At 40.0% G+C, this 27,442-nt stretch overlaps 1 protein-coding gene across 2 annotated transcripts; it reads left to right on the top strand.

Moving 5' to 3' along the window:
* FAS (Fas cell surface death receptor) lies at nucleotides 1-27,442 on the top strand. 2 transcript variants are annotated; one of them, XM_032491360.1, is made up of 9 exons: nucleotides 1-465; nucleotides 13,305-13,470; nucleotides 18,925-19,062; nucleotides 20,112-20,220; nucleotides 22,112-22,167; nucleotides 22,323-22,394; nucleotides 23,632-23,693; nucleotides 24,609-24,633; nucleotides 25,390-27,442. In XM_032491360.1, the coding sequence occupies exons 1-9, from the start codon at nucleotides 16-18 to the stop codon at nucleotides 25,719-25,721; spliced, it is 1,410 nt and encodes a 469-aa protein (XP_032347251.1). In that variant the 5' UTR covers nucleotides 1-15; the 3' UTR covers nucleotides 25,722-27,442. The 2 variants fall into 2 exon arrangements, with proteins under 2 accessions (XP_032347251.1, XP_032347252.1); XM_032491361.1 differs by lacking the exon at nucleotides 22,323-22,394.

Raw genomic sequence — 27,442 nt, 5'->3', positions numbered from 1 at the left:
CGCCCCCAGTGGGGAATGCCCATTTGTGCAACAAACCCTGACTCCTGCCCCGCTCCCCGCTCTACACCCCGCCCCCAGCGCACAGGCCGACTTGCTGAATCAAAGGCGCCCTCCCCCACCTCGGCGTTCCCCCCAAAGCTTCCTCCGCCACCACCCTCCATCCTCCGCCCCGGCCCCGGGGACATTTCTTTAGGCCTCTTTTCGGGTCTCCCGGAAGAGCCACCCGCAGATGCTCACAGACGCTTCTGGAGAAAGGGAAGCGGCTCTTGTGTGACTGCGCGAGCGCCCCGGGGCGGGTCCTGGCAGGGAACCCACTCCTGGGCTTGGCTGGAGGGGAGGGAGGGGACAGGCGGGGCTGTCACTTCTCCTCGAGTGTGTGACCGGCTCTGCTGGTTGTTTGAGAGGCTCCTTCACTTCGGCGATTGCTCCCCAGCCATGTCCGGGATCTGGGTCCTCCTGCTTCTGGTGAGTCCTCTCCTGCCGGGGCAGGGGCCTCTCCCGGCTGCGCTCCGGGGACTGGTGCAGTGGGACGGGTGAGGGACGCGCTCCGGGCACGGCGAGGGGATGCCCGTGTGGGCGTCCGGGCTCAGCCGGCCTTTGACAGGCCGGCTCCCGGGACTGCTAGGACTTCCCCTGAGGGCCGGGTCTCAGGAAACCGGGAACCTCACTTTTCTGGGGGTTGGATGCGAAGCGGCGACCCCACACGGCCGGAGGAACAGCTCCGGATGATCCCCCGGGACGCTGTCAGAGGCGGAGAGGGGTGGGCGCGAGGGGCCGGCAGGGGCCTGGGAAGTCTGGGGGTCGCTGGATAGGGAGGCCGGCAGGCGACAGGAGGGGATCTTCTGGACAGGTCCTTACATGTCACGCCAAAGGTCCGCTTCTGTGCGGGTGGCCGTGTGCGCCGCGGGACGGTGAGAACCAGCGCTCTCTGTGAACTGATATACGAGTTTTCCAACAGTTTCCAAATTTGGGGAATAAATCAGCCCGGAGGCAGTGATTAAACCTGAGGCTTTGGACTGCACCGTTTCTTTCTTGAAAAGTTTGTCTCAGGGCTGAAGAGACTTGTTTATCTTCTTATCACGACACAGAAAAAGAAACTTTTGTTTCCCTTCCGGGAACCCCTCTCCTAAGACTGTGAGTCACTATCTCAGGTGTGGCTTTTTTTTTTTTCTTGTAATGTTTCATCGCTTGCTGAACTCCGGGGCAGGAGGGAACCTTGGCCTCACTGCTCTGGCGTTGGTACTGCTGCCTCCGCGCATGCGCCAGGAAGCCTGTCCTTGGCCTACAGATCCAAGCAGCAGCCACCTCTTTTGGAGAGTCTCTGTCTCAGAAATGCCAGCTTGATGATGGCTAATCGCAGACACTTGGCATCGAGAGGTTCATTTGAGTTCCGAATTCTCTGAAATTCAATGGATTCTTATTTTGTCGGTCCCCACCAAAGGACCACGTACTACAGTAGGAGCGTTTACAGATGTGATCTCAGTCAGTTCTGCTGCGCAGTAAGGAAGACGTTCTCCTCTCCATTTTACAGCTGGCGAAATGGGGTTCAGGAAGCTTAAGTAATTCTCCCTGGTTCCTTCAGAAGTAATGTACACTATTTGGGCTCCTTTAGAAATTTCCTTAAAGAAAATTTCAGATTCGAAGTTGAGAACATGTATACAGCCACACTCTTCTCTTCCTTATGATTAACCACTGCCTTATTACAGTGTTGGTTGATTTGAGAATCTCTCAGTTCTTGGGACAAAAGTATTAGTAAGTGTAGCAAAATTGTCAAAGCTCAGAGCTACTCGTTAACTTTTATACCATAGGATTTTTACCTGATGTGCATGTTTAAAGCATCAAGGAAACTCAGCTTTTCCAAAAGAATGCACACATATTCATACACATATATGCATATATATACATACATTTACTTATTATATATATAATAGTATCTATAATATATGCTTACCATAATTTGTTTATTATTGCTATATATGATATATGACCTAAGAAATTAAAGATTAAATAAAATTTATCAGTACAGACATGTAAATATCTGACATAACCCTATCACCTAGATAACCACCATTTACATTTTATAGTATATTCTCTATATCTCTTTTCTAATATGACCCTTAAATTTAGTTACACAGAATCCTGCCTTGCACCCATCTCTGGCCCAACATCATGCCTCTTACTGTTTTTTTAATATTTTATTTTTTAAAAATTATTTTATGTTCTTTTTTTCTTTCTGAGATTGGGGTGGCAGTAATTAGGTTTATTTTAATGGAGGTACTAAGGATTGAACCCACGACCTTGTGCATGCTAAGCATGAGCTCTACCACTTGAGCTACACCCTCCCCCCCACCATGCCTCTATTCTTGAAGAAGTTTCCACACCGTTAAGTCACCTTGTGTGTCTCCAGAAAATGACTGCTTTTATGACTTTGCACTTAGTAATGCTTACTCACTAGTTGCAATAATAAATAAAACAGAGGCAGGAGTGCTAGTGATATGGAACCCAGAGGCAAATGTGGTTTAATCATGTCAGTGGGCTGGAAGTAGATGGGAAGTAGCTACTATATTTTCTATTTGCCTCTCTTCCTCTAGTCCTCTTGTCTCTAATGTGATCTACAGCCAGCAAATATCTCATCCTTTACCTCTTTGCTTCTCTTCGCTTCTTTCTTCCCTCTTGGAATTAGTTTTTTTCTCCCCTAGTTTCTGGGTGTCATTTCCATGGCACCAAAAATAGGTAAGTTTGAAATCCCAAAGCAATTCACAAACATCTAAAGGATACGGAAAAAAGAGTCAAACTTCCTTTAGAAATATGTGTGAGAAGTAGCTGTGAGCGCGCCTGCTGCTGCTTTTCATAGCACATGGTCCTTACAGCCTTGTCTTGTACTGTCTAGGTCTATGGTTAGGCAATGACTAGGTAGCCATTTTCTTCTTTATTTCTCAGAGTGGTTCTCAAAATCATAGTCGAGGGAAAGGAGAGGGCAGTTGAAAAAGGAGCCAGTAATCATACAGAAGAGTTTCAGGGAGAAAGTAAAGAACAGTTGTTAAATTTACAATTTAATAAGTTTCCTTAAACCAGCCTAAGAAAGATGAACTAGGTTGCAGTGTTTCCGTTTTTTTGTTTTTAACAAGTTGTCGTTATATCACAAAGGACTTGAAAAGTCTTATGAATAAAAGAAAATTATGAAATGTAATTTAAAACATTAACAATCAGGATGGAAAAACACAAATTTATAAATGATGGCAGGATTGGGAGGCAAAAGTAAAATTGGTATGTAGAAATCCTCGGGGTCTCCACAACTAGCTACAATCAGATGAATGAAAAATCTTCTATTGTCCATCTCCCTAATACAATTATCACCCTTAGTGGCAAATTCAAGTTTAATTTAGAAAAAGAACTGTTTATTCTTGCAGTGAGTTTAGAGAAGGGAAAATATGAAATAAAGGCAAAGAACAATTGGATGTTGTCTCTAAGTAGGTTTCTTTGGGACACTAGACAAGTAATTCACTTCAGAATAGTTCTTAATAGTGGAAGTGTCAGTATTTCAAAGGCATCTCTCTGAAGGCTACTACCATGCTTTAGGGAAGCAGATCATTATACCACAGCTGCCGACTGGACAGAATGATCATTTTCTAAGAGATGATTAAAAACCTGAATAAGGAAATCCCCTAGTAAAAACCCCTAGTGAGTTAAACACCTTTTGGTAAATTATCGTGGGTTCCAAAAGTCCCTTAAATGAGCACATGCTTCATAATAGGTACTGAAAAATTATTTACTTATGATGAAAAATAATAATAATATGAAGATAATAACATATATATCTTATGCCAAAAATTATTTGTAAGACCACTGTAAGTACCTTAATTTATTGTATTGTTTTCTTTTTGCTAAAGGTGTGTGCATCTATTTGCAAAAGTGGGAAAACAGCATTTAACTACATAGTAAGCCCATTTTCATTATCTGGAAGATCCTAGTTTTAAAATGAGAGAAGTAAAATGAATAAATAAACGAAATGAAATAAAATAAGATATTTTTAGCTTTTAATGTAGCTGGACTCCTGACATCATTAAGTATCTTCATTTCAGTCTTGAACAGGAACAAATAATTCAAGTGTACTCGCCTACTTTTGTTTTCTTTGAAGTGAGAGTATGAGTAGTAAAGCCCAAATTAGAAAGCTGATGACTGCAAGATTATTAACTTCACCTTCCCTGGAAGGAAATGGGCTAGTTCTCCCTTTGATCCCACTTTGAAATGAGCTTTTGTGCAACCGAGCCATCCCCATCTCTGGGTACTTAGGAAGAGCAACCATTGCTCTTTTGGACACCTGGCCCCACATCCGAGCGGCGGATGAAAGTGACTTTTGCATGAAATTGTGCATTTTGAGTAAGGCCAGTCTTGTAAATTAGCAAATCTGACTACAAATTCAATTGGCAGATGTACTCTGCCCAGCAAGGCAAGCAAGCCTACTGTATATAGGTTTTGTTAAGCTGTGAGCCGGGAATAACTTGGAAAATAAGAGTAAACTTTGCTTTGGAGTCATTAATGACTTTAGTCAAAGGATGCATAAGACTTATTCACCTCTGTGCTCTGGGAGGCCATAAAGAAGTGAGGTGTGGGAAACATCAGTGCTTTTGATTTCTTTTTTTTTTAATTTCATGTTATTTATTTATTTATTTTGGGTTTTTTTTTGGGGGGGGGTAGGTAATTAGGTTTACTTATTTTTAATGGCAGTACTGGGGAATGAACCCAGGACCTTGTGTGTGCTAAGCATGTGCTCTACCACTGAGCTATACCCTTCTCCCAATGCTTTGGATTTCTGAGGTCAGAGATCTGGGAAAAAAGAGAGGGAAGAGAATGAGAGAGAGAGAAAAAGAACTCAGAGAACTTGTGGCGAAAGGCACTTGACCCTGCCAAGGATTGACCTTTTGTTTTTAGCCATCCTCACAAATGGATCCTTGTTTCTGGTAGGCTGTTGTTTTTTTTTCACATGCATGTCTGAATAGATTTAGGCCTGAGTTTAAAAATTGAGTCTACACTGCCCCAGACTATGTTTTGTTTACCTTGAATCGTATTGACATATACAGTATGTATGTAGGCAAGTATTTTTTGGGGGTGGGGGGTGATTCAGATTATGTATGTATGTATGTATGTATTTAATGGGGGTACTAGGGATTGAATCCAGGTCCTCATGCATGCTAAGCATGTGCTCTACCACTGAGCTATATCTCCTCTGCATGTATGTATTTTTAATATTAGCTGCCACTACTTAAATGTTGGAGGATTTTGGTCTCTCTTGAAAAATAGAAGATCTGAGCCCACATGCCACCTGGCCCCCACTTGCCTGGATCAGATAGCTGCCCCTTTGGTCCAGGGGACCTCTCCATTTTGACCAGCCCCTCCTACACTTTGTTGACTATTCCACCTGGATGCTTTACTCCTGTGTTACGCCTACGACCCCTCAGGGCATTTAAGAACTCTAGGGTTTTAGTCTACAACTTGGTAGCCCTTCCACTACCCACTTCCTCCACCAAAGATGATTTCTCTTTTTTTCAGGCTTATTTTGGGAAGGGTCATTATTTCTCCCTGAAAAGTCAGATTCGGATTTTCACGTGCAGAGCACAGATGCAGTTAGTCTGTAACGTTTTTATCTTCTCACGTGTAAATGTAGTAGCCTGCTAACCCCAGATTCTGCTTCCTTCAGCCTAGCTGGTCTTCAGCTAGGGTGCGCGTCGAAATACCAGGGCAGAAGAGAATCATAAGGAGGGCCCCATTCTCAGAGATCCTGATTCTTTATGTCTGTGTTGAGATCAAAACATTCTTTACTTTTAATGCATCCCTGCAAAATTCTGATGTCTTTCAGGGTTTTGAGAACTATTTTTCTAACTCTAGCACTAAAATCCAAACCTAACCCCAGATGGAATTCTCTAGTTCCCTCATTTTATTTTTTTTCCTTTTTTTTTAAACTATTTTTATTGAAGTATAGTTATTTTACAATGTTGTGCCAATTTCTGGTGTACAGCACAACACTTCGGTCATACATGAACATACATATATTCATTTTCATATTCTTTTTCACCATAAGTTACTACAAGATATTGAATATAGTTTCCTATGCTATACAGTATAAACTTGTTGTTTATCTATTTTATGTATAATAGTATCTGCAAATCTAGAACTCCCAATTTATCCCTTCCCACCCTCTTCCCCCACTGGTAACCATAAGTTTGTTTTCTGTGTCTGTGAGAAAGAAACATACCATACGATATGACTCATTTGTGGAATCTAAAACACACACACACACACACACACACACACACACACACATGAACTTACTTACAAAACAGAAACAGACCCTCATTTTATTTTACATATTGCTGGATTCAGTCAGGGGTCTAACCAGTCACTTACTCCCATTACCTCAACTATCTCTCTTCTGATCTTCCCAGAAACTGGCCTTAAGAAAGAAAGAAGACATTGCCGGAATAAGATTACCTTGTGTATTTTTATTTACAAGTTTGGAACAAAAAAATAAGAATGAATGGAACATTCACTTATCTCTTTCATGGAGAAAATTTTATTTTATTTACTTTTATTTCAGTTTTTCAATAACGTACATGCTACAAAATACCATTACTATCTCCTTCCTTTTTACACAAATATATTAGAGATGCATTATGCAGCCAGAAATGGTAGACTGTTGATGGTCTTTTTAGAATTTCTTTTTCCTAAAGTGTTGGAAAGTAACTAAAAGTCTAAAAAGTGAATGAGCAGAACCAGTCTGTCCCTCTAGCTGTGTCCCGGGCAGTAGAGGACAGTGAGATTTCAGTCCCCAGTGGGGCCTGGAAGACTGGGAAGAAGTTCAGACTCCTGTTGGTCACTGGTGATGCCGGTTCAGAAGACAATTTGAAATCTCTTGTCTGTTTAGCTCAGTGATAGTTCAGGGTGGGAAATCCTTGTGCTCAGCTGCGAGGGATTTCCCCAGTGTGTATGCACCCCTGACCTCCCTCAAATCCAGGATCTGAGGAAATCAGCAGACAGTGTTTTGGGCCTGTATTAGTTTCCTGTGGTTGTGGTAACAAAGTACCACACACTGTGTGGCTTAAAAACAGAAATTTATTTTCTCTCTTCTGGAGGCTAGAAGTCTGAGATCAAGATGTCAGCAAGTTTGGTTCCTTCTGAGGATACTGAGGGAATGGTCCACTCCACGCCTCTCTCCTTGACTTGTATGGCCTTCTCCTTGTGTCTTCACATCGTCTTCCCTCTGTCTCTTTGTATCCTAATTTCCTCTTCTTATAGGAACACCAGCCATTGGGATTAGGGCCCACCCAGGGACCTCTTTTAACTAATTTCCCCTTTAAAGGCCCTATCTCCAAATATGGAGATATTTCTGGCCTCTTCTGCTTCATTTCTTCTATGTAGTAACCAGGTTGGCTATGAAAAGTGATTCATCATGGACGCAGATAATTAATAAAAATCCAACCGTTCTTTTCAGTTTCTCATCATCCGATACAAGGGACAGAATCTCATGTTACCCTGTTTCTGAGAGTTTCAAAGAGAGCAAATACAAAGATTCCAGAACAGGAAGACTTCTGGTTCCCAGGATTTGTGGTCGGCAAATCCCCATCCCTGCAGGAGACTGCACTCCCAGTGGGTATTGTGGCTGTAATCAGAAACTCAGCACCCACATTGGGGGAAGGGAAACCTAAACTCCCCTTCTTCTCAAGACCAGGGCTGAGAAATTTCCCTTCCAGCCAGAACCCCAGCCGGGACAGTCCAGCTGCAGCTTTCTCAGACCAGAGGGCTTGAGACTGACTTCTGGCTTTCAGAAAATTCCTACCAGACTCCCTCCACCCTCAACATGCATTTGTTTTGAAGGTTCATTGTATAATTAACACTGAAGCGCCTTGCCAACAATTGTCTGAAAACAACTCGAGTTGTTTGCGTGCCTAAATGGAGAAAGTTAACTAGGAAACTAATTGATAAACCTGAAACTGAGCCCAGACTTTGGCCGGATGTGCTGAGTCCTCCCTTAGCCAGCCCTACCTAAGGGCTATGGGACAAGTCATTTGACATGCTCTCTGCTCTGCTTCCTCAGCTATAAGGCAAGACAGCAGTAATTCCTGATGCGCAGGTTTATTGTGAAGACCATGAGGTGATAAGCCAGGCAAATGTCATGAGAGGATGGGCAAATGACTCTAGGGCTTGGTTTTCTTACTTAACATTTTCATGAATGATTCAGAAGGAGAGAGAAAAGCAAATTTCTGATTTTCAGGAAATATTAAAATCCCGTAGATATGCAGTAAGATCTTGTTGTTTATCTATTTTATATATAGTAGTTGGTATCTGCTAATCCCAAACTCTTCATTTAGCCCTCCTCTCCTTTCCCCTTTGGTAACTGTAAGTTTGTTTTCTATAACTATATTCATTACCTTGCAATAACCTATAGTGGGAAAGAACATGAAAAAGAATATATATAACTCAGTCACTATGCTGTACACCAGAAATTAACACAACATTGTAAATCAACTATAGTTCAATTTAAAAAAATTCTGTAGATCATGAAAGACCCAAGGAGGTCCATTTTTAAGATCTATATTGAAGCTGAGCAGATGCTCATATGGTCCTTTCTGCTTTGATGCTCCAGAATTCTACGAGCTTGCAGTTTCTGTGGTTATGATTGGCCATGTGATCCCACAATGGCTTCAACAGTCAGAATGTTAATTACTTGTGTGGTTCAGGAAATATTGATCTTATTTCTCTCAACAGCTAGCTGCTAGTGATGTTTTACTGAGGACCTCAGGTACTTCCCCATTTTGGCAAAGCCAAGTTCCCCTGGGTGTGACCCATCTGGAAAGCCCTTCCAGGATAGTCATCCAGCTTGCATCAGGTCACTGCCCAAATGTCGTCTTATTCAGTGGCCTTCCCAGACCACTCTTTATAAAGCAGCACTGCCTCACCCCTCAAACTCCATGCCCCTAAGCTTGCTTTATTCTTTTAAATAGCATTAATTCCTCCTTGACATATTGCCTTTTTCTCTGTCTCATCATCACTTCTGTCCATGTGATGCTTAATCATATGTGTCAACATGACTGGACCATGGCACCCAGATAGTTACTCAAACATGATTCTGGATGTTTCTGTGAAGGTTGTGTTTGTTTGTTTTGGATGAGTTGAACATTTAAATGGATAGACTTTGAGTAAATTAGATGCTCTCCATAATGTGAATGGGCCTCATTCAATCAACTGAAGGCCTTCATAGAATAAAGGCTGAAGTCCCCCAAAGAAGAAGCTCATCTGCCTGCAGACTGCCTTTGGACTTGAACTGCAACTCTTCCCTGACTCCCCAGACTACTGGTCTACCCCATCAGCAAGATTTTGGACTTGCCAAACCTTTGTAGTTGTGTGAGCCAATTCCTTAAAGTGAATTAATCTCTCTCTCCACATATACACATATATATACACACACACGTATATACACACACACATATATATATATACACACACACACCCACTCACTGTTGGTCCTCTTCTCTGGAGAACCCCAACTAATATACATCATTCACATATAAACTCTGTGAGAGCTGAGTCTTCATCTGTTTACTGCTCTGTTCCCAAGCATCTGTCTGGCACATAGTAGGTACTCAGCAAAGTACTTGCTTATTTAAATAACTCATAACTGTTTTAGCTAATACTGTTCCCAGCTGAATATAAAACTGAGGTCTCTGTGAGTTTTTATTATTAATTATGATGGAGATTTAAAATTAATTTTATTCCTTTTTCCCCCCGTTTGGTTTAATTTATCCACATTTCACATCTTTGATTTAACTCGTTTTTTGGCCTTTTCTGCTTTTTTGAAAAAAAAATGTTTTGAGCATTCTGATCACTTTGTTCTTTGTGGGTTTCCTGCCTTGTCACAGTCAAAAACACCCCAGTTTCTGCCTGGAAAGTTTGGGTTAAATCTTTGCATACTGCAAGCTTGAGCTAATGCAAAAACTTAAAAAAATACAAGCAGCTTACATCACATCATGTTAACAGTTACAACCTGCTCTGCAGACCCATTTTTCTTTTTTTCATACTTGACATAATTCTTCGATGCTGAACTAAGTAGGAAATGTTCCCAGAAATTCACCTCTGAAACAGGTGTGATCAAATGTGAGATGAGGTGGTGCTGGTATCTGCTTCAGGGCCAGTGATCCTTGTGTCTTTCACTGCTCTGCTCCAGGATTCACGGGTCTCAAATTCTGAATGCCTTCTGGACAGTAGGTTTTGATTTCCAGTCAGAACCTCAAAACTAAAACAAGATGAATTGGAAAGTACATTTCTTTTAGACAGCTCTGGAAGATTGACTATGTGCACAGGTTTTTTTAGAAATAGCACTAATCTAACAATTCAAAAATGTAAAAAAAATTTTTTTTAATTAAAATCTTTAAAAAAGCAAAATGTGCTGCCTCTCTGAACGCTGGGTTCTTTCAACCAGGAATTGTGGTTCCTGCTTATAATTTGTCGCATGAATGTTGGAGGAGATTAGCATCCCAGGGAGGATAGGCCCCATAGCTGCAGGGGACACACACACACACACACACACACACACACACACAATGCTGTATCAACTTTGAGTGCCTTTGACATGTCAGTTTTGGCTAGCCCAATCACTGTAAGACTTTGAGTTTAACTCTGTGTCATTTTCTTTAGTTTTGGGTGAGAAACCAGAATTGAACTGGAAGGAGAACAAGTGATATCTCACTGTTAACCCCCTCTTCACAGCAATGGAGGTGGCTGATCGCAGAAAGGAATTGCTCCTACTCAGTCTGGTTGCTTAGATTCGGTTTTCCATTATCTGTTGCAAACAGGACTTACTGATCTCTTCGGCTACAGAGAGATTTTTACGTTCATTCAAGACTTTTCATGTGCAGGCAATGTCTGGAATGTTACATGGTTAGTATATTTGATCCCTGACTGTCAAATAGAACAAAGTTAGTAATGGATTAAAGGATCCTAAAAAGTGAATGATTTTCATTTGAAAGCCCTTCCCATCTTAGCAACTAACCCTTTGGTATGATTACAACCACATGATTATTTCCTAAAGTGCCCACTTCAGTTACTGTTCCTTAGATATTGATTCTCTGATCTAGAAGAGGGACAAATATGAACAGGATGACAGGATGACCTTCTGTAGAGAAAGTAAAAGTGGAAACTGTCATCCTGAAAACAGAAATTTATACTAAAAAATATTTTTTGTTCAAAGCTACTTATTATGTCTTAGAAAAAGATCGTAGATTCAAATTTTTAAAAGTGAGTCATCTTGTAATAATCTATAATAAGAATATGAAAAAGAATATACATATGTATAACTGAATCACCAGGCTATATACCAGAAACTAACACAACATTGTAAAAATACTATAATTCAATAAAAAAGTGAGAGTTGTACAAATATAATGTTAAAAAAATCCCCAACGATTAATATATTACAAATCACACTCCCATGTGGAAATCTGCTTTTGGAAACTTAACATTCATTTTCAATTACAATCAGCGTTACTCATCTTTGTATTCACAGAACCTGGCACATATTTAAGTGCCAAGAAATGTCTGTTGGATTGAAGAGGCAGTAGTTGATGGTGAAGTCAGCATATTTAGGCATATTTCCTCTGATCTGTGTACCAGTGCCAGTTGTTCCCTACATAGACTTGTTTGTATAGAGAACGTAAGCTGTACTTTATGGTGAGTTCACTTGTCTCTTGGGTGGAGGAGAAGGAACACTGTAACAGGACGGTAATAGAAGTCAGGAGACTTCGGCAAGTCTTAGCTTTCTACCTTCTGCTCACGAGTGACCCTGGACAAGTTCGGTATTCTCTTGGTGTTTTGGTGTCATTTTCCCTCCTGGAAGTCTGGAAGTTAGAAATGAATTTCTAAATACATCCATCTCAGGAGGAAAAGGTGGCAGCCACATTTCCTTCATCCCTGCTTCCATGGAGGTTTGATGGCATCTTGTGCCCTAGAGGGGGTACAGGCTTTGGTGGCAAAGGGGGAAGGGCTAAAAGGGCAGAGGCGGGGACTCCGGTGGCAGCAATTTATACGTGTAGAGTATTTAGTTCCCTTGACCCAGAAGATGCCAGTGTTATTACTATACCATAAAGTAAAAAAAATAACATATGCCATGAAACTATGACAAATGACCTTGAGAAAAAAATCCTCAGAGCTAGTAGTTTAAATTTTTACATATTCTACGTAAGATGAAAGATTATTTGAATTTATGTTTAGAGAGACCAAACAATAAATGCTTAAGAAAACTGAGAAAAAGATCAAACAGACATTACCCTCAAATGCTTCTGTACACTTAGGGGGCTGATTTTCCTACGGAACTCAAGTCTATAACTAAGATAAATTTGACACAATGTCATTGAGACCTATGGGCTTTTGCCTCCAGAAAAAAGGGAACCAATAATAGATTAAAGATTAGTTCTCTATTCAGAGAAGTTCATTTTTTCCTGACTAAAAGTGAAGAAAATCCTATTGGGTGTATTGGATGGCTGGATAACCAAGAAGGATTTCATCAAAACTGTAGATTCTGTGGCTGTGCATTGAAAGGGAAGAAACAAAAACATGCTATCAGCTAAGTACCCGGTTTGGGAGAGATTATCACTTTTTATCCTCACGATAACCCTTCAAGACAGAAAGGACTGTTGTCACTTACAGATCAGGGAACTCAGGGTCAGTGAGGCTATAAAACTTGCCTAAAGTCAGTGTTGGCAGCAGAGCTGGGATTCAAACCATGGTCGTTGTGAAATTTCATGCTTTTTCCTACCCTGCTATGTTGTCCCTCACTGGAATTTCATGATAATAACAATGATAATAATTAATAATAATACTGCTAACCGGGCACCTGTTTATTACACACCAGGAGTTGCGCTAAGAGCTTTAAGTGTGTTATTCAATGATCACAACAAACCTATGAAGAAGAGGTTGCTTCCACTTTACAGATAACAGATGGAGAATTTAAGTGACTGTCCCCCCACCCCCGCCACAGGGCTGGAAAGTGGGAGTCGTGTTCCCTTTTGAGCCGAGGGCTCGGGCTCCTACCGTCCGTGGTGCTGTTTCTCAGGTAGTGTGGAGAACCCGAGGTCTGCACTGTCATGCAGCTGAGCTGCTGCTTTTTTGGAGGCAAGTCGGCAAAAGGCAAGTCAGTCGATGTTGCCTGTGCGTGGCAAATAAAATACAGCCATTTGGGGGCAGCTGACACAAGTCTTTACTAAGTTGCTTAGATCAGAAGTCAATCAAATTCTCTTCATGCATTCCTTTCACAGATATTTGCCTCCATGGCTGGACCATCGTCTAAAGGTGATAATGCCCAAGGGACTGAAGTCGACTCTGAGACGCTGAAAATGAGTAAGAATATTACTGAAAGGGAGGACAGGTGCCCTGAAGGCCAGCAACGTGAGCATGCATATTGCTGTCAGCCATGTCCTCCTGGTATGTTATACCAAAGAATCCAACGAATAGAATGAAAATCAGAATGAGGAGTAGCATATATAATAATGAAGCAAGTATTTTTACAGTGTTTCTTTCTCCTGCATTACGGCATGACTGGGAAGAAAAAAAATATGACATTATTTTCCCAAGACCAGCGTAATTCATCTTTATCACCCTTGTTTGCTGTGAGTGAGTAAATTTAATTTATAAATGATTTGTATCTCCGAAATGAGAGGATTTACTTATTTAGCACCATATTTCAATAGCAAAAGAAGACTTGTTAGTGCATATTAAAGCTTATCACATCAGAACTGGTTAGAATATATCAAAATAATTGTGGAGCTCTGAAAGCAAGGGACTTCCACCCTTAAGACATGTGTCTCAGCACTTCCCTTCAATCAGAAGGTCTCTAAGAAAGCTATCTGCCCTAGCACTGAAGCCTGCAAAATACATTTGCATCTTGCAACCAAATTAACTAGATGAGCTAGAAAAGCAACAAAAACCAACAATTTTTTAAAATCAGTATTTTGAAATGCAAACCAATTTCAGATCGGAAATCCTTCCAACACTGGCAAATTAGAAGCTAAGCAAAATGCAACTGTGCAGACTTTTTTTTTTTTCAACATGGGGTGGAGTTGACTACTATTTTCTACAGATGTGGACCTCTCAGCTACATTGTGAAGGAAGACAGGAAGTTAAAGGACAAGAACATGTGGGCATACGAGATAGATGAATAGAAACATAAAGGACGGTAGTCGGTTTCATGTTTGGTTTCCCAGGCTTCCAGCACTCAAGCTGCTAACCAGGCATGGGCCCGATTTATAAAAAGATTCCATCAGTTTTCCTTGGCCTCCTCTGCAGATTTTAATAACCCTTAGGGAATATCTCTCATAATCTAACCCATTTGCACTTAAGCCTATTTATATTTACTGTTCTCCAAACGGGAATAAGAATGGCTTCCCGGCTTTGCTAAACACCATCTATTTGTCCTCTGAATTGAGACCTTTCCTCATATTTTTAAAACCTAAAAGGCAAATTACAATGAAGATAATATGTTTTGCATATCAAACTGTCAAGAATTTTTGTCAGTTTGCTTTTTTTTTGTTTTGCTTTGTTTTATTCTCATTTTTGAAACAATCTCAGCCCTGATGGGTTTGCTTGTGAGATAAGAACTCTCAGATGTTACTCTTCAACGTAAATTGTTAAAACCTTTTAATAAAGAAATGTGGATAGGTGGGTCAAAAATTTGGAAGTATTTATACCCACTGATACAGTAATAGATTTATAGGAAAATGTCTTAAGAAAATAGTCAAAAATGAAAGAAAATATTGTATGCATGGCATTTCACTATGATACCCAATGATGTGAGATTAAGTAAGCTTCAGAGTGTTCAAAGACTGGAATATTATGTATAAATCAAAGTCATGTTTTCTGATATATTTCTGATATAGGCCTCAATGTAGGTAAATTCCCTTAAGAGGTTTCTAACTACTCTGCTGGCTGGATAACTGACTCTCTCTGCTCCATCTCTAAAGCATCCTGGATGGTGTCCAGCACATGCTAAACACTCTTTCCACTTCTGTTCCCTCTTACTGAGTTTTAGGCCTATCAGTATTCACATTGCTTCCAAATCTGTTTATGCTTGTTGGTGGTGTGATATTAATATGTAATTTAATTAAATGTTACATAAATCAATATATAACATACACAGAAAAAAACAGTTTATTTCTATGAAAATTATTTTGAATGTTTTGGAGAATTTCAGTAAAGTTGAGTTACTGAAAAAACTGTTAATGAATTAGATGGAGGCAAAATACATGGAGAAAATCAAAAAAATCTGAAAGCCTTTCGTATAGATTATTGGTGTCTTAGTTTTCTCTCCCCCAAAAAGAAAGGAAGAAAGAAAAGAGGGAAGGAAGGAGGAGGAAAGAAAGACAGGAAAAAGGAGAAAGAGAAACAAGAAATTATAGGGGATGCATTTTGAATGTAACTTAAGTAAGAAAGAAGCTGGAATTTTATTAAGTTGTTTCTACACCACAAGAGTGGCAAATAATTATACAGTTATACTTTATAAACTGAAATGTTTACAGTATTTTTACAATGATCCCCTATGTGAATTGACATTTTTTTAATCAAAAAAAAAGTCCTTGTCACATCACCATAATAAGAAGAATTCTGTGGTACACTGCATATATTTTATGTGTACACACACACACACACACACACACACACACATACATCTATATATGTGTGTATTTATATGCATAGGAAAGCACCAAAATGATATCTCAGAGTGGTTGACATATAGGTGCTTTTTATACTTTCCTAAATTTTCTACAATGAGTATATATACTATTATACTCGGAAACAAATATATTTTAAAATCTTACTTTCAAGAGAACAACCACTCTTTTTTTATATTTTGATAAATTTAGGCTGTATATGTTGGAGGAAAGAAAGAAGCTCTGATATGACATCCCTGGCATGTCGTAGGCATTGTGCTAGGCACACTCTGCATTAAAGAGGTCAATTCATTTAGAAACTAGTATAATTCCACTGGCAAGCAATCAAAATCGTACTTTGACTTGGTTTTCTTAAAGAGACTGCTCCAGTGTTATAGAGCCCTGATGCACTGTATTTAAATTTGGTTCTGAGTTTCCACAATTTGTTTCTTTTTTCCTGTTGGCATACTATTGCCTTTGTTTGCTAAGATTTTATATATGTTAAAATTTAATAATTTGTTCATGTAGTAAGTATTTATCAAAAAGAATGCTATGAAATCATTAAGAAAGTCATATACCTAGGAAAGACAGCATATATTATTCTTGTCGTACATGCAAGTGGGGCAGATTAGAGTACTGCACACTGGCTCTCTTCAGGAGAAGTCCTGGAAGGTATCACTGGATGCCTCTGCTAACATCGCATTGGCCAGAACTTAGTCACATGGCCATGCAAAGGATGCTAGGAGATGTGGTCTTGGTTCAGGGCAGCCGTTTCCCCTGATAAGTACTCTATTCCTATGGGAGAAGGGAAAAGGGATATTGGGTGACAGTCAAGGCTCTCTGACACAATGACTAATCCTTTACAAAGTTCTCAATTAGGGAAAATGTAAAGATATTGTAATGTATTGAACTGCATGCTACTTGCCATTTGCAGTTAGGTTTCTGGCACCCGGAGTGGCCATACCAAGTAAATAATTCCCTAGTAGAGAGATCCCTGGAAGGCAGACAGGGAAGCCCTGACTTCAGAGAGAGTGACAGGATCGTGTTAAAAAGCAAAAGGCAAAGCAAGTGAAGAAATCACGGCCCGGGGCATAGATTCTCCTGTGTAGCAGATGAGCTGTTGGGACTGAGATGAAGGAAGAGAAGAGGGACAGAGCTCCCGACCCCAGGGAGCCTCCAGTCTTGGCATGTAAACTTGATGAACTTGGAACTACTTCCAAAGTTTTATCTTAGTTTGTAACATGGTAGCTGAAATCTTTACCAAGCTGATACTGAAAAGGGTTTAACAGCTCAAGTTCTCGCATAAGACGCTGGATTCAAATCCTCCATCTGATACTTACAGGATGACCAACTTATTCTGGTTTGCCTGAGACTTCCCCAATTTTAGCACCAAAAGTCCCACACTCTGGGCAAACGGGGATGGTTGGTCCTCCTAGCTACTTACAAGCTTCATGTCCTGGGGCTAATTTTTTATCTCTTTGAGTCACGTTCTTTAACAGTAAAAAGGAAATAACAATAGTTCTGACCTTTAATGATTGCTGTGCACATTAAATGGAAATATGCTAATAGTGTTTAGCAGAGTGCTTGGCTTGATAGGTGTTAATATTCTCATTTATTGTTACCGTTATAAGAATTGTTATAGAGCTGCTGGGTTCATATACATTTTACCTTCATTCTTCTAGATGAAAACTACATGCTGTAGTGGATTAAGTGAAACTGAGTATTTGTGATGCTTTTGTAACGTATGTCTCATGAATGGCACGGAGCTACTGTTACTGAGGATTTTTTTTTCAAATTTAATATAGATCTCCAATTTTCCTTCTTTCATTTTCTCTGTATACTAACCTACTAACCTTTTGTTATTGTTGTCATGGGATCTGAAATGAGACTATTCTCTGAACAGTCATGTAAAGTAATTGTCTGAAATGTTACAATAAATTTGCTTTTAAAAAGCAAAAATAAATCAAAAGAATGCTATGACGTTATTAAGAGAGTCATGTACTTGAGAAAGAAAACATAAATTATTTTTGCTGTACAAGCGAGTGGGGCACGTTACACTTTGTCTGTTCTTTTCAATTAACTATAACGTAGCAATTAAGAGCCACTAGTTACGCTTTTCTCTTAGATGTCCCCTTATGCTGTCTATCTCTTTCATCTTCATTCTCTATCTCCTTGTCCTAGACTAGCTTTCCCCGCAGCACTTATCACTTGACATCTTACAGTATTTATTTATGCATTGCCTGCTTCTACCTTGAGAATGTAGTCTTTGGACACCGAGGCTTTGTCTTATTTCCTGCAGTATTTCCAGTTTCTACAAAGCTCCCGGCACACAATAGGTATTTAATAAACACTTCTTAAATAAATGAATTTTCCAAAAGGCATTGTTGTATAATGCTTACTAATAGCAATCCAATGACTCATTTTATTTTTAAATTAAAGAAATTGTGAATATGATTTAAAATTATGTGTATTAAGATAGCAAACCTTATAATAATTTTTTAAAATAACTATGGTCATTCCTGCACGTGAAAATGTACTCTGTTCTTTAATGGCAAAGGAATAGGAAAAAAAGCGGGGGAGAGAAAAGGGAACTGTGAGCATTTACTAGGCAGGCCCTGTGCAGCTCTGTTAGCCATGCAAGAACAGCATTATTATCTCCATTATGTGCATGAAGGAATTGAGACTTAGAGAGACAAAGTATTTTGTTAAAGATATTGTTGCTATTAAAAATTTGACCAAAGTCTTTAGAACTTCAAATGTCCTCTTCCTTAAACAATACTATCCTTGCCAGGATTTGTGGACTTTCAAAAGTAAAATGAGAAGTCAGAGCAAGTAGATTTGTTTAGATAATCAATCTCAGTGGCCAGTGGCGGTCCTCTCTACTGTGAATATATACTTACCAACCTTCTCCTCTCCTCCCCAAAAAGTTGAGCAAGGCATCTCTTCCAGTGCTTTTGGTTATTCTAACTTCTTTTTTATACGCTCCTATTGTTAATTATCCTATTTCTGTAGGCATATCCCTCAGTTACTCTTTGAGCTTTCGTCTTGGGAGAAATTCCGTCTCTTCACATGAGTTTTACAACCACCTTCTCCCTTACTGTATCTATATGTCATTAGCTTAGCCCCACCCCTCCTGTTTTAGCAGTGTTTCATTATCATCCCGGCATGCTTCCCAGGCTGTTGCCTGACCACCTTGCATTCAAACACTTGCTCGATTTTTTTTCTTGGGCAGGCAAACGGAAAGATGGCGACTGTACAAGCCCTGGGGGTGAATCAAAATGTGTGCTCTGCTCAGAGCGGGAGGAGTACACAGACAAGAGCCATCATTCTGATAGATGCAGAAGATGTAGCGTTTGTGATGGAGAACACGGTAAGTTAAAAAACAATCGAAAGGGACTAATCGTGACACTCCATGTAGTACCATTTATAATACAGCCTGAAATTGGGGCCTACTCTGGCGCTGCTGGCATACAGGAGGGACAGGAGTGGGCTGGCCACGGTGGAGCAGGTCCAGGTATTGAGTGAATCACTGGCCTACGCGTTTATGGATCAAGTCTAGGCAGTTCTCCCAGATGTGGGAGAATGACTAAACGTAAACATGGTGAACAGGGTTCATCAGCTCCAATCAAAATCCCAGGGACATTTGTTTTCCCTGCCTTTATTTATGCTTATATAACGGCTCCTGTTCTTGGCCAGAAAGAGCTCGGAGCCTGCAGATACAGGGACAAAGAAACCCGAGAGGCGGGTGGGCCGCTCCCCCTTCTTTGGGGATCTGGTTTGTCCTCAAAATGCCAACTGGGGACCTGCACTTTCATGGATATACCAACCTATGCCCAGGGTTCAGACTGAAATATAACGGAAGTACTCCAGGTTTTGTCAGACATCAGGAACTCTCTGGACAGAAATCTTTTCTTGTCCCTACTCAGGCTCTCAAGCAATGTTTTGCAACCCTGATTATACATCAGAATCACACAGGAAGCTGTGAAAAATGCCAGGAGCAATTAAATCAGAACCTCAAGTAAGAGTTTTGGCACCGGTCTGACTGACTAAATCTGGATCAGGGCCTGACATTCTGCATTTCTAACAGGCTCCTGGGTGATGCTAATGTTCCTGGTCCCTAAGGCATACTTTGTGAGCAGCCAGGCTCTAGACCAGAAGAACAGGGGAGCTGTTTAAGCAAAGGTCAGGCTGTCTTGGTTGCTGGATTGTCCGTCTACTTAAAACTCTGCTCAATGATTCCAACTCTTCCAACCCAGAGTTGGCTTTTGGATTTAAACACTAGTTGTGTCACTAAAGGTGTGATCGCATGACTGCTGATGTAAGTGCTGGCTCTCAGAAATCCATGTAGCTTCTGCATCATTTTCATCGTCCCTTGATAACTAGCTGCTCTAATTAATAGTCTGCAAATTGGTTTTTTAGGCCTAGAAGTGGAAAAAAACTGTACCCGGACCCAGAATACCAAGTGCAGATGTAAACCAAACTTTTTTTGTAACACTCCTCTATGCGAACACTGTAACCCTTGCACCACGTAAGTTTTAGTCTTTCTCTGATTAAAACGCTAGGTATATCTTGAGAAATAATGATTTCCTAAGGGGGGCAACACTGGCTGAGAGTCAAGAATTTGCATTCTAGTCTTGCTTTGCCTCTAAGCAACTTGGATAACCACTTCTTCATCCAAACATTTGATCTCCAAACATTTACTGAACACCTCCCGTGTGCTTGATACTGTACTGGCTGGTCAGGCTAACAATGTGAGCAAACATGTGTCTGGCATTCAAGGTCTAAGGCTGGAGGCAGAGAGTGTCAAGAAAAGCAATGGTTCTTGTGTCCACACCACGTGGCCAGAAGAGACTTGTGCTCAGGGTGTTATGAGTTATGTAGGAAAACCTTTCAACTCCACCTGGGGAGCTGGGTAAAGCTATGGCAAATGGCTAGAGTCTTGAAGGAAAGAAAGAAAGAGACTTACCAGGTGTACACAGATGGAAAAGACATTTTGGGCAGGGGAACAGCAGCTGCAAAGAGACAAAAGAAGCTCTGGAGAACTGAGAACCTGGCTGGAGTGTAGGAAAGACTTGAGATGGAGCCAGGGCCTGTCTTTCATGTTAAAGAGCTTGGTTTTGACCCAAAGTTAGAAAACCTGGTTGCACATTTCACTTTTCTTCTGATTAATTGGGTGATTTTGAACAGATCACTTAACCTCTCTGAGTTTCAGTTTCCTCACTCATAGGATGCAAATAATATTCATTTGTCCTATCAGCCTCATTTCAGTGAAGATCAGATTGGGTAACATGTGTTGTAAAAATACATTTTGCTTTGTAAGATATTGTTTTGCAGAAGTATAAATGTTTAGGATTATATTCATGTGTCTCTCCTTAACAACATGTAACTCATCTTGGGAAATTTTTAGGAGTTCACTTACAGACTCGAAAAGTAGGGACACAATGTCTTATCTCTTATTTACTAGAAAATGTTAAATTATGTGCAGTTAATCTAGCCTCTCCCTCCTAGCCCCAAGTGTTTGAGAGTGCCCTCATGATAACCGCATAAGTTGGGATGGGGGAAAGAACTAATGTAGGAAAATAAGGATGATGATAATAATAATTTCACAGTCTCGATTTTTCTTCTCACCCTAACCCTTTGAGACAGGTGTTATTATTTCCTTGTTATTTATTTTATTTTTACTTTTCATTGAAGTACAGTCAGTTTACGATGCTGTGTCAGTTTCTGGTGTACAGCACAATACTTTAGTCATATAGGAACATATATTCGTTTTCATATTCCTTTTCATTACAGGTTATATTTCCTTGTTATTGATGAGAAAAGAGGCTCATGGGGGTTAAGGGACTTGCCCAAGCTCACCTGGTTAGGAAGTGGGCAGAGCCAGGCTGTGATTCAGACAATCTGTCAGTCTTCGGCTGTCTGAAGAAGATCCCACAGGGGCCTCTGCAGTGTCCTGATCACCACTTGATGTTAAAAGGGGACACCTATAAGGGCCAGCTGGGTAGACTTGCTAAGAAGTAGCCTGGGAAGGGGTTATTATCTGGCCATTTTACTGCTCTATAGCCCTGTTTTGAAATTGCTTTTGGCAATTTATGATTTTAAGAGCACAGTGTGTTACCAACTTAAAGTTTATTTTTGTGTCTATTTCATCCTTTTTCTTACATGTTGATATTTTAAAACTTTTCCTTTACCTCAAGGTTTTAAACCATAGTCATTCTTTCAGATATTTTTCATCCAAACATCCAAATTAGGTTATGATTCATACCAACTTAGATGCTCATCTAGAAATCTTTGAGGGAATACGTTAGCCAGAGAAGCAAAAATGAATACAATGGCCCTGGATTTACAGTGTGTCATTGCAGAAGATCAAGGAATCAGTCTGTCAGGCTTTTTGAATCCCTTCTGTGTTTTTTTTCTAGGTGTGAACATGGAATCATTGAGAACTGCACACCAACCAGCAACACCAAATGCCAAGGTTATTATCTCTTTTAATGGCCATATTCTCCTTTCTTCCAACCCTACTGTAAAACACGAAGAAAAGCCAATCGCTTTTGATTTTCTGAGAGTACTCTGTTTTAATCTTAAAGTCTTCTTACTTTCATACACCATGTCCAATGTTCCAATCCACAGGACCCAGATCATACTTACACGGCTTGTGGGCCCTCCTGATCCTCATTCCAATATCTGCACTGATATACAGGCGTAAGTTCTTACTTTGTTCACACTGCATGTGGAAATAACTTGGGAAGTAGTTGTTCACAAGAATTCCCCTCTGTCTCCTACCTACAGGAAAGCTCCTAGCGGGCAGGCAGCTCTGTTACAGTGTTAAATTCCTGCCTCTAAATGCACTGCTGAGGGCTGATAAGAACAGAAGATGTGATCTCGCAGCTACTGTTTTTGAGCAACCCTTTGAGGGCACTGATTGGGTGTTCCCATCCTCCCTATGAAGAAGGGTATTTTCATTCAGGCAGCAGCCCAGTTGGCCAAGAATCAGAAGTTGTTCTTCACTATACGTTGAGATCATTCCATGCATAAAGAGAACTCAAGAAGCAAGGGCATTCCCAGGAAAGGCACTGCAGGGGACACATGATAAATTCATCCCTCTCTGTGCCTCCTCTCACTTGTCCAGACTCCATGTTGTTGTTGTTGTTTTTTTTATTGTTTCTCTACTTTAACTTAAAATACTATGGCAATACATTTTATGCAAGGGGTACTTAGTAAAGTCAGCAGGTAAACCCAAATTGGGTATAAATACAATTACTCTAGAAAAATCCCTTTAGATCATTCATACAACACAAGGTGTTGCCAACTTTCAGTAACTCTGAAGCATCCAAGTTTTCCTTTTCTGTTGGAACAAGTCACTGTTTCTCCAGGTCAGCTGAAGATACAGAGGTTGTCTTGCCTTTAGAGGTTGTTTAGCTAAAAATATACACTCAGTGTTTTAAATACTTTAACTGTGCTTGGAGACTTAGAGATTTCTTTCTTCCATCTCATACTGACTTCAAGTGTATATGAGTCTGAGTTATTTGTGAGTGTGTGTACTTGAGTTTCTGGGTATTAAATGCTGCTCCATGGCAAACTGGTATCAACTTCGCAAAGCCTAGGGTATCTGTGCCCTGCTGTAGCCATGCTACCCAACTCCAAGCCGGTGAGTGAGGGTGGTGATGGCCATACAAAGTCAAAATCCAGCTTCAGCCAGGCTAGTGTGGCCATCAGATAGATGGCTCCATTAAGATGTTACATATCTCTAGACCACTTGATCCGGTGGGATGGCATGTTCAAAATCAGGACAAGTCTGCCTCTTATGGTGATTGGTCACTTTAAGTTTCAATTAATTTCTCCTTTCTTCTCACATTTTCTCTTAGTATGAGAGTATGTTCTCACATGCTTCCTACAAGGCTGAGACCTGAGTCTGACAGAAATTTCTTGGCTCTTTCAGAGGTGAAAAGATGGCGCAGGAGTAAAGAGAATGGTGACCGGAAATCTATAGCCTCACATACTGTAAGTGTTGAAAGGGGCATTAGCTTTAAAAAAAAATAGAGAAAGTAGTCATTCACCTTTTCACTTGTTACTTTTTAAAAAAACAAACATTTATTGTGTTTGTGTGTGCATGGGTTCAGAGGGGCATCAAAAATGAATTAAGATATGGTACCCAGTTTGTAAGAAGCTCCTATACAAATAATAGGAGAATTAATAAATTCTTATCAACAAATGCTCACTTACACAAAGAGAGCTGTAAAAAGGATATGGCCAAACCTCCATGTTCCATGTTGGTGTTAATCCTGGAAGAGAAACGCAGAGAGACTTCCAAGCCCAGGGACAGAGATAACTCTTAAAGTCCACTGCAGAGGCACAACACAACTCTCTCTAGCCCCTTGCTATCTTACCTCTCACCTTATCTTTTCCCAACATGGGATCAAAGCATTTCAAATAGCAAAAGATACACTGCAGAGAGTCACCAGTTCACCCGATAAATAATGACTTTCTCATTTGTCCCGGTGGGACTTAGGGTTCTTTAAATCAATGTGGTACAAAATAATTTCAACTTAAACTGTTTTCTCCTGTTGAAAATTAGAATAGTTTCAGTAAAGAATATTACAGAGTGATTATATTGATTATATTTATTTTCATGAGTCCCTACAGAGAGTGATTTCAGCAACTCCATGAATTCCTTAGGTTCTTTGCCTGTGTGCAAAGCCAATATTCCTGAGTTTCTGGGAAGGCTGGAACCTTTCAGAATAAAAATTTGAATGGTGAAAGAATCCTCCATAGTCACTTAGTCTAGTTAATTTTATACATGAAGTAACCATACTTCCTTCAGTGTAAAGGAAGAATTAGAAGATTACATTTAGAGCATTCTAAATATATTTTTATTTATCTCTCTCCTTCCCTCCACTTTTTTTTCTTTCTTCTCAGGAAATAATGCCAATGAATTTGACAGGTAAGGCTCTTATCCTTTTACTTCATAGAGATGGCTTCCTTAGGAGTAGCAGGCCAATTTTAGTGTAAAATGACATTGCTAATTTCAGGGACGTATTGTGGGGTCTTGCTAGTCCTTGAGGCTACTGTTCTTCTGGCTCATGATCAAGAGTTTATTAGGCAGTTTGCTTAAATGTATAAAAGTAATGCTCATGGTTAAAAATAAATCAGGTAGCAATAAGACATTACATCCTGAGACTTAAGAAAATTTTCCTTCACAAGCAGCTAGGCGTATTATAGAACTCCTGCCTGAACTGACGTAGAGGCTAATCTGAATGGTAGACCCAGTTATGATTGTTGTAACCTAGTTCTGAAACAGCATTCATGACTCTATTCAGTTCTGTTCGCTTCTGTTCTTTGACTGATCCAGTGGTAAGATGGTCATAAACTCTCTGCTCGCCTTTTAGATGTGTGGGTTGTTGATGATCAGATCCATAAGGGATGTTATGGGTGACTTTTTCCAGCCCTTTTATTTTATAGAGGAGGAAAGAAGATACAGAGATGTTGTGTATCCTGCCCAGGTCCTAAATCAAACGCCTGGGGACACAGGGGGAGTTCGGATTAGAACTCAAGGTTTTTTCTGTTTTTGTTTTTCCGCCCAATCAGCTCTTTTAGGTTTCTAGGACTTAACTACTGTCAAGGGAAGTAAACATGATTTTCGGTCATGGGAATTTTGTTTAGGAAAACAAATTTCCAGAGACTATTCTCTATTTTTCAGACGTTGACTTGAGTAAATATATCACTACTATTGCTGGACAGATGAAAATAACTGAAGTCAAAGAATTCGTTCGGAAGAATGGTATCCATGAAGCCAAAATAGACGAGATTAAGAATGACCATCTCCATGACACAGCTGAACAGAAGGTCCAGCTGCTCCGTTACTGGTATCAACATCATGGGAAGAGAGGCGCATACAGCACTTTGATTAACGGTCTCAGGAAAACCAATCTTTGTGCTCTTGCAGACAAAATTCAAGACATAGTCCAGAAAGATGTTACGAGTGAACACGAAAATGCAGACTTTCAAAATGAAAATGAAATCGTGGCCTAAAGTGAACAGCACTAACTCAGTTCTGAGAACGTACTAGGCAATAGAAAGATTGATGTTTGAGTAAGTTCTTAAGAGCTGCAGGCTATAAATATTGCTTGGGCTCTTTACTGGGTGGGTTTCCTCTTCTCATTTATTAGATTTGTAAGGCTTATATATTTACAGGCTTTGAGCATCTCATGATTCTACCTTAAAGGATGTTTAAAATCTAGTTGGGAAGATGGACACGGTTAAGAGTAAATACAATGGTGTGTTACATATGCAAGTAGGTGTGTACGCAAAGGACAAAAGGTTGAGATCGTGCTCAAGTATCAAATGTATAATTCGGTAGTATGAATGTAATTAATGTGTGTGAATACAAATGCCTATCCACAGGCTGACCCCCTTCCATCAATTAGCAGATGGCCTCTTTTGTTGCAATGTCACAACCACTGCCTCTAAATTACCTCCCCAGCTCCACTGATAATTCTAGAGATTTTATCCTATTTTTTTTATAAACTTTTTTTTACAGCTCTCAGAGGAGCCTATTCGGGGACAGCTTGCATACACATCTGAGTGCAGACTTTAATAAGGTACTACCTCGAAGATCTTTGCACGGCTTATTGGCATTTCATTGTGAAATACTTCAATTTTGAATTCACATAGAAAAGGCAAACTAATTATAATGCTTGAATATACTTGTTTGCCATTTTACTGGGTTGAAATAATCTGCTTTCTCAGGTGTCAAAACATTTTGATCAGGAAAGAATTACGAGAGCATCACCCCCTCTCTATTTTCTCCTTGATGTGCATCTCGGTGGCCTATGCACTCCCATTCCTGGAAGTACTGCCTCAGAAACAGGTGACTCACAAAAAGCTGGGGCCGCCCTTAGAAACGTCTAGCTTGGTTCTGAGAGACCAAGGGCACTTAGAGAAGGTAGACATGGGCAGACCCAAGTCTACCACCAAAGCTGGTAAGGTAGATTTGAATTTTGCCCCGCCCCCCACAAAATGTTCAGTAACCACCCCCCACCATGTACTCTCTCTTGCTGCAAAAACAGCTTATACAAGGCAAAAGTGAAAGCATACCAGGTTTTAGGCTCTGCTGTGATTTCCCGCAGCTTCTTAGACAAACAAGCTCCTCCCCTCACTACCACGTCTTGACTTTTACATTTAAACACTTCTGAAAGTTTGTATTAAATGTGAATTTAAATAAATACTATTTATATTTGTATAGTTGTAAACTGAAAATAGGCAGAAGCTGAAGAAGATACTTAGGACTTCGTAAAGAGCATCCATTGATAGAAGATTCTCTCCTCTTGCTTGTACGTATAGAACATAGGTAAAAAATATTTAATTAAAATCATGTTTTTGGTATTTCTGGTTATCTCTTTTTTTTTTTTTTTTTTTTTTTTTTTAGTGGGGGCTTGCTTTTTGTTTTTGTTTTCCTTTATTTCTAACTATTGCTAAATGTAACCTGTTTATAAAGCTTTAATCCTTTCTTTGGTCTCTCAGGAGGTATTGCCATTTTAAAGCCATTTTAGTAGTTAAATAATTCCCTGTTACTCCCAAGAATACCCCTTCCAAACAATATCTAATTATTTATTATGCGAAGATTTACTACGACAGGAGTACATATCAGGCACTGGAAGTGTGGATAAAAAAGTAAATATTTCAAAGGGTTGGTTTTGTTGGTAAGAAAGCTAAATAAATATTTTGAAATATTCTTTCATGCATACTTCCCA

The sequence above is a fragment of the Camelus ferus genome, chromosome 11 (assembly GCF_009834535.1).
Source record: "Camelus ferus isolate YT-003-E chromosome 11, BCGSAC_Cfer_1.0, whole genome shotgun sequence".
Lineage (NCBI taxonomy): Eukaryota > Metazoa > Chordata > Mammalia > Artiodactyla > Camelidae > Camelus > Camelus ferus.
This window is presented reverse-complemented; position numbering and strand designations above follow the sequence as displayed.

Excerpts from the sequence above, each read along its gene's own strand:
- FAS (XM_032491360.1), top strand. The coding sequence starts at position 16 with ATGCCCATTTGTGCAACAAACCCTGACTCCTGCCCCGCTCCCCGCTCT. Across the intron at positions 20,221-22,111 it reads CACTGTAACCCTTGCACCAC|GTGTGAACATGGAATCATTG; the intron begins GTAAGTTTTAGT and ends TTTTTTTTCTAG. Across the intron at positions 23,694-24,608 it reads AATCTATAGCCTCACATACT|GAAATAATGCCAATGAATTT; the intron begins GTAAGTGTTGAA and ends CTTTCTTCTCAG.